The 14,640-nt window shown below is 39.3% G+C and overlaps 1 protein-coding gene across 2 annotated transcripts in view; it reads left to right on the top strand.

Annotated features, from left to right (window-relative positions):
• The first annotated feature begins 237 nt into the window (after positions 1-237).
• Positions 238-14,640, top strand: part of LOC109890014 (attractin-like protein 1) — a 313,206-nt gene continuing 298,803 nt past the window's right edge. For both annotated transcript variants that reach the window (XM_031823665.1, XM_020481961.2), the window contains exon 1: positions 238-1,426. In XM_031823665.1, coding sequence (XP_031679525.1) covers positions 1,185-1,426 — 242 coding nt within the window. In that variant the 5' untranslated portion in view covers positions 238-1,184. The remainder of the gene's footprint in view (positions 1,427-14,640) is intronic.

Genomic DNA, 14,640 nt, shown 5'->3' with positions numbered 1-14,640 from the left:
ATATATATATATATATATTTTTTTTTACAGAAAAGCAGGTTGATTTTGATTAGTTAAATTTTATTTATCGTTTTATATGAATATTTTTACACACATTTTTTCCATTTGTGGATCCTTATTATCCACCCGTACAGTAGGTGGCGGCATGCACATCCAATTGTTGCGAACGCCGTTATACCAGAGAAGAAGAAAAACAAGGTTCTGAGAAGTACAGGGGGTTCTTGTTAAAAATGGTAAGGGTTAAGGTTAGGGTATGGTTAGAGTAGGGGTTAAGGTTAGAGTTTAGGGCACAGACGTCCCAAGGATCTCGGATAGGGCTAACCAGTACAGGGACAGCAGCGCGCATTCGTGTACTGTCTCTTTAAATGCGTAATTTTGCTCTGCTCATGCTCGGAGCTTTGTCCAGGAGTTTCCCTGTCGAAAACCAGCTGTGCGAGTATCATCACGTAAGGAGGTGATCGTGTTGTTATTCATCGGTGAATATCGCTTTCTCTGACAAGGATTACATTAATTGTTATGCAAATAAGCGTCATTATCTTCCGTGAAGGGGACTAAACTGAAAGTGGGAAAAAGCGGAACGGAGAACGGTCAACTTGATCTATTTGTCCGGGTTGCTGCATTCTCCACCGCAGCGAACAACATCCACAACCGACTCTTGCAATGGAAATTGGGATCCAGAACTAACATCCCAGGATCAATCCTGTGACCTTTTATTTTCTTCCAGTTTTTCGGGAAGCATTAGGATGGTGAACTTGAAAATTGCTTGGAAAATACTTAATTTAGAATACAACTTAGAAAACACACCGATTTTCTTTGGTTTTTAAAATGGCTTCTTAGCCTCTGGGAATAACGCTGTGAGCATTCATTAACGTTAGTTCAAGAAAGTTTAATAGGAGTGCATAAAGTCAGTACACATTTGCAGGCTTTGTTGTCTGATGAGAGATGCTTTAGTTGCGGGACTCCAGCAATATGCTCAGACTCAGCTATGTTTCTATAGCCAATAAATAAGCCAATTTGAATGTTTGAGTGTATTTAGCTTCATGGCTAGGCTATCCCACGCATACACCAAACCTTTGATTACAAAGTATTTATTACCAATAAGTGACATTTTAATTGAGTCACTCAATCTGTGAATAAGGGAGTCTTAACCAGAAAAGGAGAACTTTACCTGTTTTTAAAGTAAAATGGGAGGGGACTGCCGAGGAATGCATCTATGCACATGGACTAGATATCCAAATATGCGACCCCAGGACATCAAAATATATTTGGGGGCATTCCTTATGCTGTACTTGGTGTTTTACACCGAAGCTACAGTCTCCAAGTCCTGTGATAAAAATTGCTTTTCTGGTAAATGCATCAATGGAACTTGCGTCTGTGACCAAGGATGGGTTGGAGCCCAGTGTCAACACTGTCAGGGAAGATTCAAGTAAGTATCCGCAAATATACTGTTTCAAAGTAACATTCTAATCGAGTATTGAGTTGTTTGATCCAGGCTACTTTCTAACCAGTGTTCAAAGACAAAGTCTACTGTCTATTACGCCTGCTACGTTAAGTTCAAGTCCACTTGACATTATTACAACCTCGCTCGGTCGGAAGTAGCCTATTATTGACTTGCAGCTAATCACAGACCGACAGTACGGTATGAAGACAGGCTAAAGCTGCTTCTCCAGTACATGTCATGGCGACGTTGGCAAGCTAAGCTGATGCGTAGAAATACGTCATCGTGTCTATAAAGGTCGTCTCGCGCCCAATTGCGCATGTGTAGGCCATCAAATCACAGGCAGTCCTTCGATATAAAGTAGTTTTTGACGAAAATTAAAACGTGTCCGTTTGTCACTTTCACGAGGGTGGAGTAATAACATGTTCAAGTACTTAAGACATTGGCTCGAATCTAGGTTGTGCCATTTAGATTTCGAGAAAATGAACAACTAAAGGAAGAATGTTTCACTTTTCTCATTGACTTTTCAAACCCTGGCCTGGTTTATTTCGCAAGCGTTCCCGGAAGTCTCGCGATGTTGCTCTTCTGGTTTTAGAAACTATGCGCGGATGCTAATGAATCACCAAACGATATCAAGAGCCGTGACATCTTAACCCGGCGCATTCCTTTGTTATTACTCTCTGCCACGCTACAATATAAAGCCTTTACATTCTATTCAAGGGTGGTAAATGTACAAATTATTATCTTTGTGGATTCATATCGATTTTCCAATCAAATATCCCTGCAACAGTCACCTTAGACTCAACAGACAAATATATAGCATGTCAAATAACATTTTATTTGTCACATACACATGGTTAGCAGATGTTCATGCGAGTGTAGCGAAATGCTTGTGCTTCTAGTTCCGACAATGCATTAATAACCAACGAGTAATCTAACCTAACAATTCCAAAACTACTACCTTATACACACAAGTGTAGAGGGATAAAGAATATGTACATAGAGATGTATGAATGAGTGATGGTACAGAACGGCATATGCAAGATACAGTAGATGGTATCGAGTACAGTATATACATATGAGATGAGTAATGTAGGGTATGTAAACAAAGTGGCATAGTTTAAAGTGGCTAGTGATACATGTAAACAAAGTGGCATAGTTTAAAGTGGCTAGTGATACATGTATTACATAAAGATGCAGTAGATGATATAGAGTAGAGTATATACATATACATATGAGATGAATAATGTAGGGTATGTAAACATTATATTAAGTAGCATTGTTTAAAGTGGCTAGTGATGTAAAAAATATATCAATTTCCATCAATTCCATTATTAAGTGGCCGGAGTTGAGTCTGTGTTTTGGCAGCAGCCACACAATGTTAATGGTGGCTGTTTAACAGTCTGATGGCCTTGAGATAGAAGCTGGTTTTCAGTCTCTCTGTCCCTGCTTTGATGCACCTGTACTGACCTCGCCTTCTGGATGATAGCGGGGTGAATAGGCAGTGGCTCTGGTGGTTGTTGTCCTTGCTGATCTTTATGGCCTTCCGGTGACATCGGGTGGTGTAGGTGTCCTGGAGGGCAGGTAGTTTGCCCCCGGTGATGGGTTGTGCAGACCTCACTACCCTCTGGAGAGCCTTACGATTGTGGGCGGAGCAGTTTCTGTACCAGGTGGTGATACAGCCCGACAGGATGCTCTCGATTGTGCATCTGTAGAAGTTTGTGAGTGCTTTTGGTGACAAGCCGAATTTCTTCAGCCTCCTGAGGTTGAAGAGGCGCTGCTGCGCCTTCTTCACGACGCTGTCTGTGGGTGGACCAATTCAGTTTGTCCGTGATGTGTATGCCGAGGAACTTAAAACTTACTACCCTCTCCACTACTGTCCCGTCGATGTGGATAGGGGGGTGCTCCCTCTGCTGTTTCCTGAATTCCACAATCATCTCCTTTGTTTTGTTGACGTTGAGTGTGAGGTTATTTTCCTGACACCACACACCGAGGGCCCTCACCTCCTCCCTGTAGGCCGTCTCGTCATTGTTGGTAATCAAGCCTACCACTGTAGTGTCGTCCGCAAACCTAATGATTGAGTTGGAGGCGTGCATGGCCACGCAGTCGTGGGTGAACAGGGAGTACAGGAGAGGGCTGAGAACTATCCATGTAATGGACTAAGCCATGTTTTTTTGTGGTCCTTGTCATTGAGGCTTGCTATTGCTGGCAATTCATGGCTGACTACCTGTATAGATCGAGTGGAAAAAGTGTTGTGATTGCCAGTGTTAGGGAAGCTACACTGAACATATAGTTTACCAAGCTACCAATTACGTCACACTTGAAGATGTTAAGCTACTCTTTAAAACATATTAGTTTACTTAACTAAAGTTACTTTGAAAAAATTGTTCACTACATCCAAACTACTTAATGTTGAAATCTTATTTCTAAATCTGAAATTTCATTGATTGCAATTTGTAGTCTATCTGTTGTTAATGTGTAATTTAGCCGACCAAACACAAAAACTATGTTTCAAGTGAGATTGGTAGGTCTAATGCCGAAAAAGAAAGGACATTTTCTGGCATAAAATGTAGTGTGTAGTTCAAGTAGTTAGCTACACCGCTATATGGTAAAAAAGTAATTAACTACTGAAAACACAACCAAGATTTGAATTTAGTTCAACAACCACCAAGCTATTGCAAAACTACTCCCAAACACTGGTGATTTGATAATGAACACATTACTTATTGCTGGTAGATTGAGTTTGAGTGTGTAAACTATATTATAACTGGTCCACATGATTGGAAATAGTGAATATGTAGACTTATTTGATTATGATCAACCATCCCTGAGTCAGAGTTGCTTTAGGGGAGGGCCTACTGATTTTTTCCCTTTAGTACAGGCCTTGATTGATTGCCTGTATTGGCCTAATGTGAGGAGCTGAGGTCACCTCCCCTCTTGTCAGAAGGGAATCAGCACCGTAATGCCATCATGCAGCTACTTTCACACCTTGACCATCTGTCAACATCCTCTGGACTGGCAATTTAAAAGAAAAGGTAGACACTACTGGGTCACACTTGTCAAATCTGTGTTGAATTGGGTTCAAACCTGCATGTCTATCATCAGGATGCAAATAACAGCACATTTTAATCCCTTAGATTAAATCTATTCAGGAAATTGGTCACACTTAACAGTACATTTCCCAGGCAGATGTGGTTACATGGAATTTATTTTTATTTGATTATTAGCAACAGGTGAAGTCCTTTCGTACAAAGTTGTGGAACTATTTCAGTGCTGCAATATTACTTAGGCCTATCTGCATTACTTTGTAACTACTGTGAAATAACTCATTCCTGTCATATTTCTAAAATACCAATCATATATATGAACTAAAGACAACTTAATCTACTAATCTAGTCTAATATAAATTTAATCCATGTTCATCAGAGAATATTGTTTACCTCAATCTTTTGGGATTTTAAGGGTCATGGATCCAGTTTTATGTGGGACTAGTAATGTTTTTTGAGGGGAAATGGGGATGTGCAGGTAGGATGGTTAAAAATAGTGTATTGCCAGGTCATGTGAGAATGGGAACTAGATCTTAACCTGAGTGTGGGGCACTGAAGAGAGATTTTAGGCAGCAATTTAGAAACAACTTCTCTAGTTTTAAACAGCCTATGTGGCATTGATATGAGTCAGAAACATTCATTCTAGTGTCAAAATGTACTACAAAGTGTAAATAGGAAAATGTTGGTGATAAAGTCAGTCTCATCTAAAACTGAGTTTTGTGAGTATGTCACAATTTACTGGAAGGGTGAGTATGGATTGCCCAGTGCTGACTAACAGGAGAGAAGCAGCTGTGCTGATTGCGCTATATCAGCTGCGCCCGCTATATCCAATCATAGCAGCCAGAACCTCCAGATAGTGAGACAGACCTTCCCATTACGCGGCGCCTCATGTCTCCCATGTTATGTTGAACTCTTGGTCCTAGGCCCTTTATTAAGTGGCCACTTGCTGATTGATGTGTTTTGATAGTGTAAACCACTCAAGTTTGCCACTTTTTGTGGCAAAATTTGAATTGAGACAATCAGAGCGCACTTGTATCCAAACTGCAACTGCATTCGGGAACATCCCATGTTCCCCCGTAACCTGTTTTGTAACATGATTCCCCATGAAACACTGCCAGACAAACGTGCACACACTAGTAATATATAGTGTGAATGTTGTAAGAAACAAAACGGCACAGAAGCGCACACATTGCCACTCGCCAGTGACTTGATAAGCTGATTGTGGCCTGGATGCTCAATGTGCCTGCAAGCTACTAGTGATTTTGGGCACTGATAAACAGTGTGTAACTTGTGATTTATTTACAAAAGTTTGACAGCTTTCAGATGAGGTTGAAGATGTGATGTTATTCTCAGAAATCAGTCCTGAGCGCGCAGCCAAACTTTCCCGACTCGACTGTCTGAAGTGCACTGATTCGTTTTTCATGCACATTTTTCTTTTTTCTACCTGAGAAATACACCATACACCTATGTTGGCTGTGCTGTTGCTATGGTGACTTAGGAGGGACAAACGGCAGTAATTGCCCGGGTACGATATGCAAACATAACACACTCACATCAAACCACACCCCCAAGACAACTCTTGTTTAGCATTTCTTAATGAGCAATCTTCAAAACGAGGCCAAATCAGGAAGTTCAGTCACCTTTTAATGAAGTGCCACCACCTGTGATTAAATTAAAGCTGGTCATTTCATCCCACTCAAACCCTTCAGTATGTTCATGTTATCAACCAAAAGTGTTTTGTCCTTACCTTGGCTGATTTATAAAGGGGCAATCTGCACTTGCTACATCCATTTTTGGATTTTATAAATGAATTATATACCCATTGATTCTTCAAGAATATAACTTATCAATGCCTTATTAACTTTTATATAAGCGTGTTTTACTTCTATGTTTGTAAACATTGTAAATATAAAATTTAAAAAACACTTTAGCCTCAACTTGGTTCCAACTCTAATTTTGATATCATGCATGGTCAGACCTTGCATCCATAGCTCTGTGAATTTGAGTTGTTTCATTTCTCCAGACCCATCACTCAGCAGTGACCGCTTTGTTATTATTTCAACTTCGGATTGGCCCTTTAATGTCCATGCTGTCTGTATTAAGTTCTAAAATGGACCACATTTGAATGCCATAAATGGCAAGTGTACAGTTCCTGTCTGGAATCCAGTATAATTAATTGGACAATAACGGGTTCATTATCAGTGTCAAATAGTGAAGTTGGAAGGGCTCCCAAGTGGCGCAGCGGTCTAAGGCACTGCATTTCTGTGCTAGAGGCGTCACTACAGACCTACAGACCCTGTTTAAATTCCAGGCTGTTTCACAACCGGCTGCAAATTGGAGTATCATTGGGCGGCGCACAATTGGCCCGTCGTCGTCTGGGTTAGACTTGCCAAGATAAATAAAGGTGAAATAAATAAAAAGTGCACGGAAGCTGTGGGAGGTTCAAAGTGCCAATCAAAGAGCGAACGAAAGATGCACAACAATTTATTTTTAATGTATCACATCAGCGGTTCGATTGTTTTCAGCGAATCATCTCACCTGTGGATGGCATACACAATGTCAGGGGGAAATCGGAGTTTAGCAGAGTGGAAACAGCTTGCTGAGTTGCTCTATTGATTTAGTTATCTGTGATTTTTATGGCACTGCGGCCCCTCTAGTCTGTTTCCCTGAGTGTGACTGTCTGACTGCCACAGGCTGGTTGCTGCAAATGGATTCAGACAGGCAGATTACATCTTGCAGTTCCACCCATACATTAATTATTCACACAAACAAACAGTTACAACCCAGATGCTGCCAAAACCAAAATGCAGACTATGAGCATTTGTAGGCATCCTAAATAAAAAAAGATGCTCATAATCTTACAGCCTGGTAGAGGTCAAATTTAAGTTTGTTGTTTTGAATGCAGAACTGAAAAAATGTCTTCTCTCTGACAGTTTGACTGTCAATTAAGGACTTTTGTTATTTTATTCTCAGTTTCGTTATTAGAAACAGTGAGGGTTACGAGTGGACATAAAGTTGAGGAGATTGCATCCTGCTTGGCCCATGCACAGTCCATTTGGGAAGTATTCAGACCCCTTGACTTTTTCCACATTTTGTTACGTTACAGACTTATTCTACAATGGATGAAACAATTTCCCCCATATCAATCTACACACAATACCCCATAATGACAAAGCAAAAATAGATTTACTTAAGTATTCAGACTCTTTGCTATGAGTATCGAAATTGAGCTCGGGTGCATCCTGTTTCCATTGATCATCCTTTAGATGTTTCTACAACTTGATTGGAGTCCAAACTTGAATGTCCAAACTGCGCAATTGGGGGAGAAGGGCCTTGGTCAGGGAAGTGACCAAGAACCCAATGCTCACTCTGACAGAACTCCAGAGTTCCTCTGTGGCCATGGGAAGACCTTCCAGAATGACAACCATCTCTGCAGCATTCTACCAATCAGGCCTTTATGGTAGAGTGGACAGACGGAAGCCACTCTTCAATAAAAGTTACATTTCAGCCCGCTTCGTTTGCCAAAAGGCACCTAAAGGACTCTTGGACCAGAAAGAAGATTCTCTGGTCTGATGATACCAAGATTGAACTCTTTGGCCTAAATGCCAAGCGTCATGTCTGGAGGAGGCCTGGCACCATCCCTGCGGTGAAGCATGGTGGTAGCAGTCAGAATCAAGGGAAAGATGTAGGGAGCAAAGTACAAAGAGATCCTTGATGACAACGTGCTCAGGACCTCAGACTGGGGCGAAGGTTCACCCTCCAACAGGACAACAACCCTAAGCACACAGCCAAGACAGCTCAGGAATGTCTTCCAGACAAGTCTCTGAATGTCCTTCAGAGGCCAAGCCAGAGCCCGGACTTGAACCCGATCAAACATCTCTGGAGAAACCTGAAAATAGCTGTGCAGCGACCCTCCCCATCCAACCTGACAGAGCTTGAGAGGATCTGCAGAGAAGAATAGGAGAAACTCCACAAATACCGGTGTACCGAGCTTGTAGCGTCATACCCAAGAAGACTCGGGGCTGTAATCGCTGGAAAAGGTGTTTCAAGAAAGTACTGAGTAAAGCATCTGAATACTTATGTAAATGTGATATTTCCATTTTTTATATTTTTTAACAAATGTGAAATAAAATATTTGAAAAAAAAAACAGGTTTTGTCATTATGGGATATGTGTGTAGCTTGATGAAGGAGAAAAAACAATGCCATTAATTTTTGAATAAGTCTAATAATGTAACAAAATGTGGAAAAAGTCAAGGGGTCTGAATACTTTCTGAATGCACTGTATACTCCCACACTTTACTTTCCTCTCCTCTCCCTTTATCTCTTTCTCAATGTCTTTCTTTCTTTAATCAAGCTAGAGCTAGTTGCACCAACAACCTATTGCTCCTGTTTTTAAAGTGCTTGATGGGGTGAATACAGTACTGCTATATTGTGCACTTAGCGAGGGATAATAATGTGCTTCTCTTTCAAAGGAAACTTGTGATATGGAGGATTCAAGGCCTCTGTTCTTTTAAACTTGCCTTTTTAAGACTTTCCTAATTGGAATTTCCCGGACTCTCATCCCATTACAAACATGCTGAGTGCATTCATTTAGTTCATTTATTTCCCAAGCAGCACTTGCTGGTGTCATGTGCACTGAATTAATCAAACATTGTACAAGTCATTGAACTCTGAAGAGAAGATTCAAGTATTTGTAAATCTCTATAGAAGCTGTACTTGCCTACAGATAAGGTCATTCCCACCAGGAATAAAATCCCAGTTTGACAAAAATATATGAGAATCACAAAGTTATGGACACAATGTCAATCAGAGCATCATGGGAAAGAAGAACATACAGTATCTAATTAAGGAGCTTAGATATTTCTGCTTCTCCTCATCTCCCTCTCTCCATCCCCACATCTCCCTCCCTCCGTGCTTTCATCTCCCTCTCTCGCTCCATCCCCTCATCCCCCCCTCTCCATCCCCTCATCCACCTCTCTCCATTTCTTATCTGTATTTCTAGAAGTTGTTGTAAGCTGACTAAGCTCTGAGGAGCACCATGGACACTGCGTTGTAGAGACAAAATGAACACATATTACAATCTGTATTCTTTTCTGCATTTCCCCCATCTAGTCTATTTTAATTTGTTGCTCCTCAGTCCGTCAAGTCCTGATGTGCTTGTCTATAACATCGCTTGGGGTGTGGAATTTGGAAATGGATCAGAGCGTGCAAACTGAATCTAGTGAGCTCATGCATATGTAGACAAGAAGGGGAATGAAGTGTCCTAAACATGAAGGCCTTCTTTCCTGCACGGACAGACTGAACAGCTCTGAGAGGGGTAAATGGGTGAAGGCTTTGAGAACGAAGTGATTGTACAGTTGCTTTGAGACCATGACACTGTATTTATAGAGCAGAGAACATCAAGTACTTCTTTTTACACGGCCTCACTTAGTTTCCTCTGCATCCAAACCCTCTGGGGGTGTCCTGAAAATGGTGTCACATATAGAGACTAGGTGGTGGGAAACAGCACTGCACAGAGCAGACTGAAAGAGAACTACTGTACATGTGTGCATGCAAAAAGTACAGTAACATTACTGGATCCTGCTCACCTTATATTGGTCAATACTCTTTGTTATAAGGATGTGCTCTCTGAATATGGACACAATTAGGGCCTCTCTAGATTTCTACAGACATATGAGAACTTTTAAATGAGAATGGTCTCACAAATTCCCCCAGAGCTCCTCCCCACTAGAACACATGATATAAATGCACTATATTGTATTGGGTTGCTATGTGTCTTTTAATACTATGCATACTGTAATGTACTGATATTATTTTTAAATACTCATGACATTAGATTTAATTTGTGGTCAGTAATGGATGGCTGTCATGTGGTGGACTGAACCATTTGATGACTGGGATACGGGAGACTCAACATCTAAATATTCGGTCCTCCAATAGGATTAACTGTAAAACAACATGATTTTAAAGAGCATGTCCGATATAAATATAGCCATGTTGGTTTGTCATCCCTATGTATCAAGATAGTCTGCTCTCCCAGCATCATCAACAATGAAGACAATTCAAATTGACCCAGGTTACATTTAAGTTTAAACAAACCTTGACGTCTGACCAGTTTGTACTGTAGAAATGGCTTGCCTATCCCAGGTTGATGGGTAGTGTCTGTTCCAGTGTTCATGTGTGTAGGGAGGGAGGGAAGGGTTGAGGGAGGGAGGGAAGGAAGTGGTAGGAGTCTAGTTCTCACAGGCGTAGCCTACATATTTTGTTTGTCTGAGAACACGGGAGTGACCTCTTACATCACCAAACATGTGTTTGTCATACAGCACTGTGTGTGTGTGTGTGTGTGGTAATTTATGCATGTTTAAGCCTCAGGCGGGGTACAGCTGACGGCTGCTATGTTTTTGTGCACAGTGAACTGAAATTGCCTACGTGTGGAGCTGAGCTGTGTGTTTGAAGTGTAGGGTGGGGGAGGGCTGGATGGCCATCTGTCCAGAGAGCGCGCTAATCCTGATATGATGAGAGCGAAGGCCTTGTCTCATGTAAGAACACACACACACATACACGGAGTTCCAAATGCATGTGTGTAACACATGACTCATGCCCTCCCTGTTTTCCCAGAGACTAGAATGCCTTGAGGTACCAACAATGTCACTCTCTTTTCTGTGATCATTACCATGGGATTGTCATGGAGAATGAGAGAATGCTTGTTGTGATTTGGAAAGTGGAACAATTGGGTCTGCTTTCTTTCTAAGTTGTTTTAATCAATGCTTGTTTCCATCTCTGTTGAGTATACCCACTGCCTTTTGGTGGTTGTCATTCTACATATGTAGATATAGAAATACAATTGCAACATGTATATACAATGTCTACAGGAAGTATTCATACCCCTTGACATTTAGTTGTTACAGCCTGAATTCAAAGTGGATTAAATAGATTTGTTTTCTCTCACCAATCTACACACAATGCTCAATAATGACAAAGTGAACATGTTTTTAATTCTTTTTTATTTAAGCACATTTTTGGGGGAAATGAAATGCAGAAATCTCTCATTTACGTACAGTACCAGTCAAAAGCTTGGACACACCTACTCATCCAGTGGTTTTCTTTATTTTTACTATTGTAGAATAATAGTCAAGACATCAAAACTATAAAATAACACATATGGAATCATGTAGTAACCAAAAGAGTGTTAAACAAATCAAAATGTTTTGTTATATTTCAAAGCCTATTGGATGACAATTTGTTCTTTACTAAGACAAAATATTTCATAATTGACTTTTTTTTGTACAACATGGGTACAGAAGATCCCCTTATTGTATGGGACACTTTCAAATGTACTTTTAGAGGCCATTCAATAAAATACTCAACATTAAAACAAAAGCAGTTTAGGTCAAAATAGATTAGACTTATAAAGGAAATAGAGGAAGTAACAGAGCAGGTAGATGGTAATGGAAACCACTATATAGGCACAAAATAGGTTAGAGGAAAAACAAAAATAAATGGAGGTACTTATTCAAGAACGATGAAGTGTAATGTATCAAAAATAAAGCGAATTGGATGGAAAATGGTGAAAAATGCACAACATTTTTCTTGAATCTTCAACATAGAAATTCTACCAAAAATAATTTACAGAAACTCGTTACAAATGATGGAGTTATCCATGATTCACCAAATGATATTTTGAAAGAGGAAGCAACATATTTGAAGCATATGTTTTCTTTTCGGTCTCCTCTATTTCCATTGAATTATGTTAACTATGATTTCTATCATAATAATAATAATGTAAAATTAACAAATTTACAGAAGGACCTGTGTGAAGGCCAACTTACAGAAGAGGAACTTTTTGAGGCAATAAAATCTTTTCAGTCTGAAAAAACACCAGGGCTTGACGGTATACCAGTAGAGGTATATCAGACATTTTTTGTACATGGAAACATGTACTGAAAGATCCATTATTAGCATGTTTTAATTACTCTTATACAAATGGTAGACGTTCCTTTACTCAACAAGGTGGTCTGATTTCATTACTACTAAAACAGGACCCAGGTGGGAAATCTAACGATCCAGTCCATTTAAAAAGATTGGAGGCCTTTAACACTTAATTGTTGTGAAAATCCTGGCGAAATGTATAGCACAATAGAATAAAAAAGGTTCTACCAGATGTTGTTCATCCTGATCAGACAGGTTTTTTACATGGAAGATAATATATCTTGGAGATAATATACAACAATTACTTCTTCATAGCAGATTTTGAAAAGGTGTTTGATAAAGTACAACTAGAATGTATATATAAAGTAATCCATGCCTGGATTACTTTAATTTTGGTGAATCTCTTATACAATGGGTTAAAGTTATGTACAGCAAACCCCAGATGTAAATAATGGTTACTTCTCAGAAAGTATTGAGCTTTTAAGAGGAGTTAAACAAGGCTGTCCATTGTCTCCATATCTATTTATTATGGCCATTGAAATGCTAGCTATTAAAATGAGATCCAACAAGAACATAAAGGGGTTATAAATCCAGGGGATGAAAACAAAAGTGTCAATGTATGCTGATGACTCTAGTTTTTTCTTAAATCCGCAATCTGTATCCCTGCACCGTCTCATTGAAGATCTGGAGAACTTTTCTAGCCTCTCAGGATTAAAACCTAGGTTTGACAAGTGTACCATATTACGTATTGGATCGTTAAAAATAGTGTTTACACTACCTTGTAGTTTACCAATAAAATGGGAGGATGGTGAAGTAGACATACTTGATATACACATCTCAAAAAATACATATGAACTTACCAGAATTAATTTCAATAGAAATTTAGCAAAAATAGATAAGATTCTGCAACCAACGAGAGGTAAATACTTGTCTATTTATGGAATATCACATTGATTAACTCTTTGGTCCTATCACAGTGTACTTACTTACTAATGGCACTGCCTACTCCAGTGCCATTATCATATTAGCAAAAAATATTTCATTTTATTTGGAGTGCTAAGCCAGACAATTAAACGTGCCTATTTATATAATGAATATGAGTTTGGGGGGGGCTAACATTATTAAATAATAAAGCTAGAAACCTCTCATTAAAAGCTTCACTCATACATAAATTATACTTAAACTCAAATGGTTCTCCAGTAGATTATTATTGCTCCTTTGCACCCCATTATTATTTTTTCTACTTTGCACATTCTTCCACTGCAAATCTACCATTTCAGTGTTTTACTTGCTATATTGTATTCACTTCACCACCATGGCCTTTTTTTGCCTTTACCTCCCTTATCTCACCTCATTTGCTCACATCGTGTATATAGACTTATTTTTCTACTGTATTATTGACTGTATGTTTGTTTTACTCCATGTGTAACTCTGTTGTTGTATGTGTCGAACTGCTTTGCTTTACCTTGGCCAGGTTGCAATTGTAAATGAGAACTTGTTCTCAACTTGCCTACCTGGTTAAATAAAGGTGAAATGAAAAAAATAAAGGCCTTTTTTTGTTGCCTTTTTGCCTTCATACAGATTACAATGGATCATTTCTGACTAATTGAAAATTAAATTATCGCCCTTTCTTAAACAAGCCATAAAAAGCTGGTTACTATTTCAGTTTTATCCTCCATATATGTATATATATATCAAATTTTGTGCACACATTTCTTTACATCCTGGTTATTGATATATATATATATATATTGGCCATAAAACAATCTCAGCTCTGTAGATTTTGTTGCGAAGAGACAGAATCAATAGATAATTTATTCTGGTATTGCCCCTATGTAGCTTGTTTCTGGTCACTGGTTCAGGAATGGTTAAAAAATCACAACATGCACTTAAATCGAATCTTACAAATAGCGATGTTGGGCGATTTGGAAAGCCATAGTCAGTCAACAAATAATTTAATAATCTTTCCTACGAGTTTCATCTTTAGCTCACAATCTGTGGATAATATACGATTAGAAAGGCTCAAACATTTTGTAAAACATCACAGCACAATTGAAAAATGTATGGCACATTGAAACCAAATGGGGGTGGTCTGTGGTGGTAGGTGGGATGGGCTGAGAGTGGCTGAGGGTTGGGATTAAAGAGCTCATGTTCGATAATGTATTATTGTTATGTGACTACTTTATATAAAAGTACCACATGTAAAATATATGTATATGTAGCAA

The sequence above is a fragment of the Oncorhynchus kisutch genome, linkage group LG4 (genome assembly GCF_002021735.2).
Source record: "Oncorhynchus kisutch isolate 150728-3 linkage group LG4, Okis_V2, whole genome shotgun sequence".
Taxonomy (NCBI): Eukaryota; Metazoa; Chordata; class Actinopteri; order Salmoniformes; family Salmonidae; genus Oncorhynchus; species Oncorhynchus kisutch.
The sequence above is the reverse complement of the archived record's forward strand: the minus strand, read 5'-3'. Positions and strand labels throughout refer to the sequence as shown.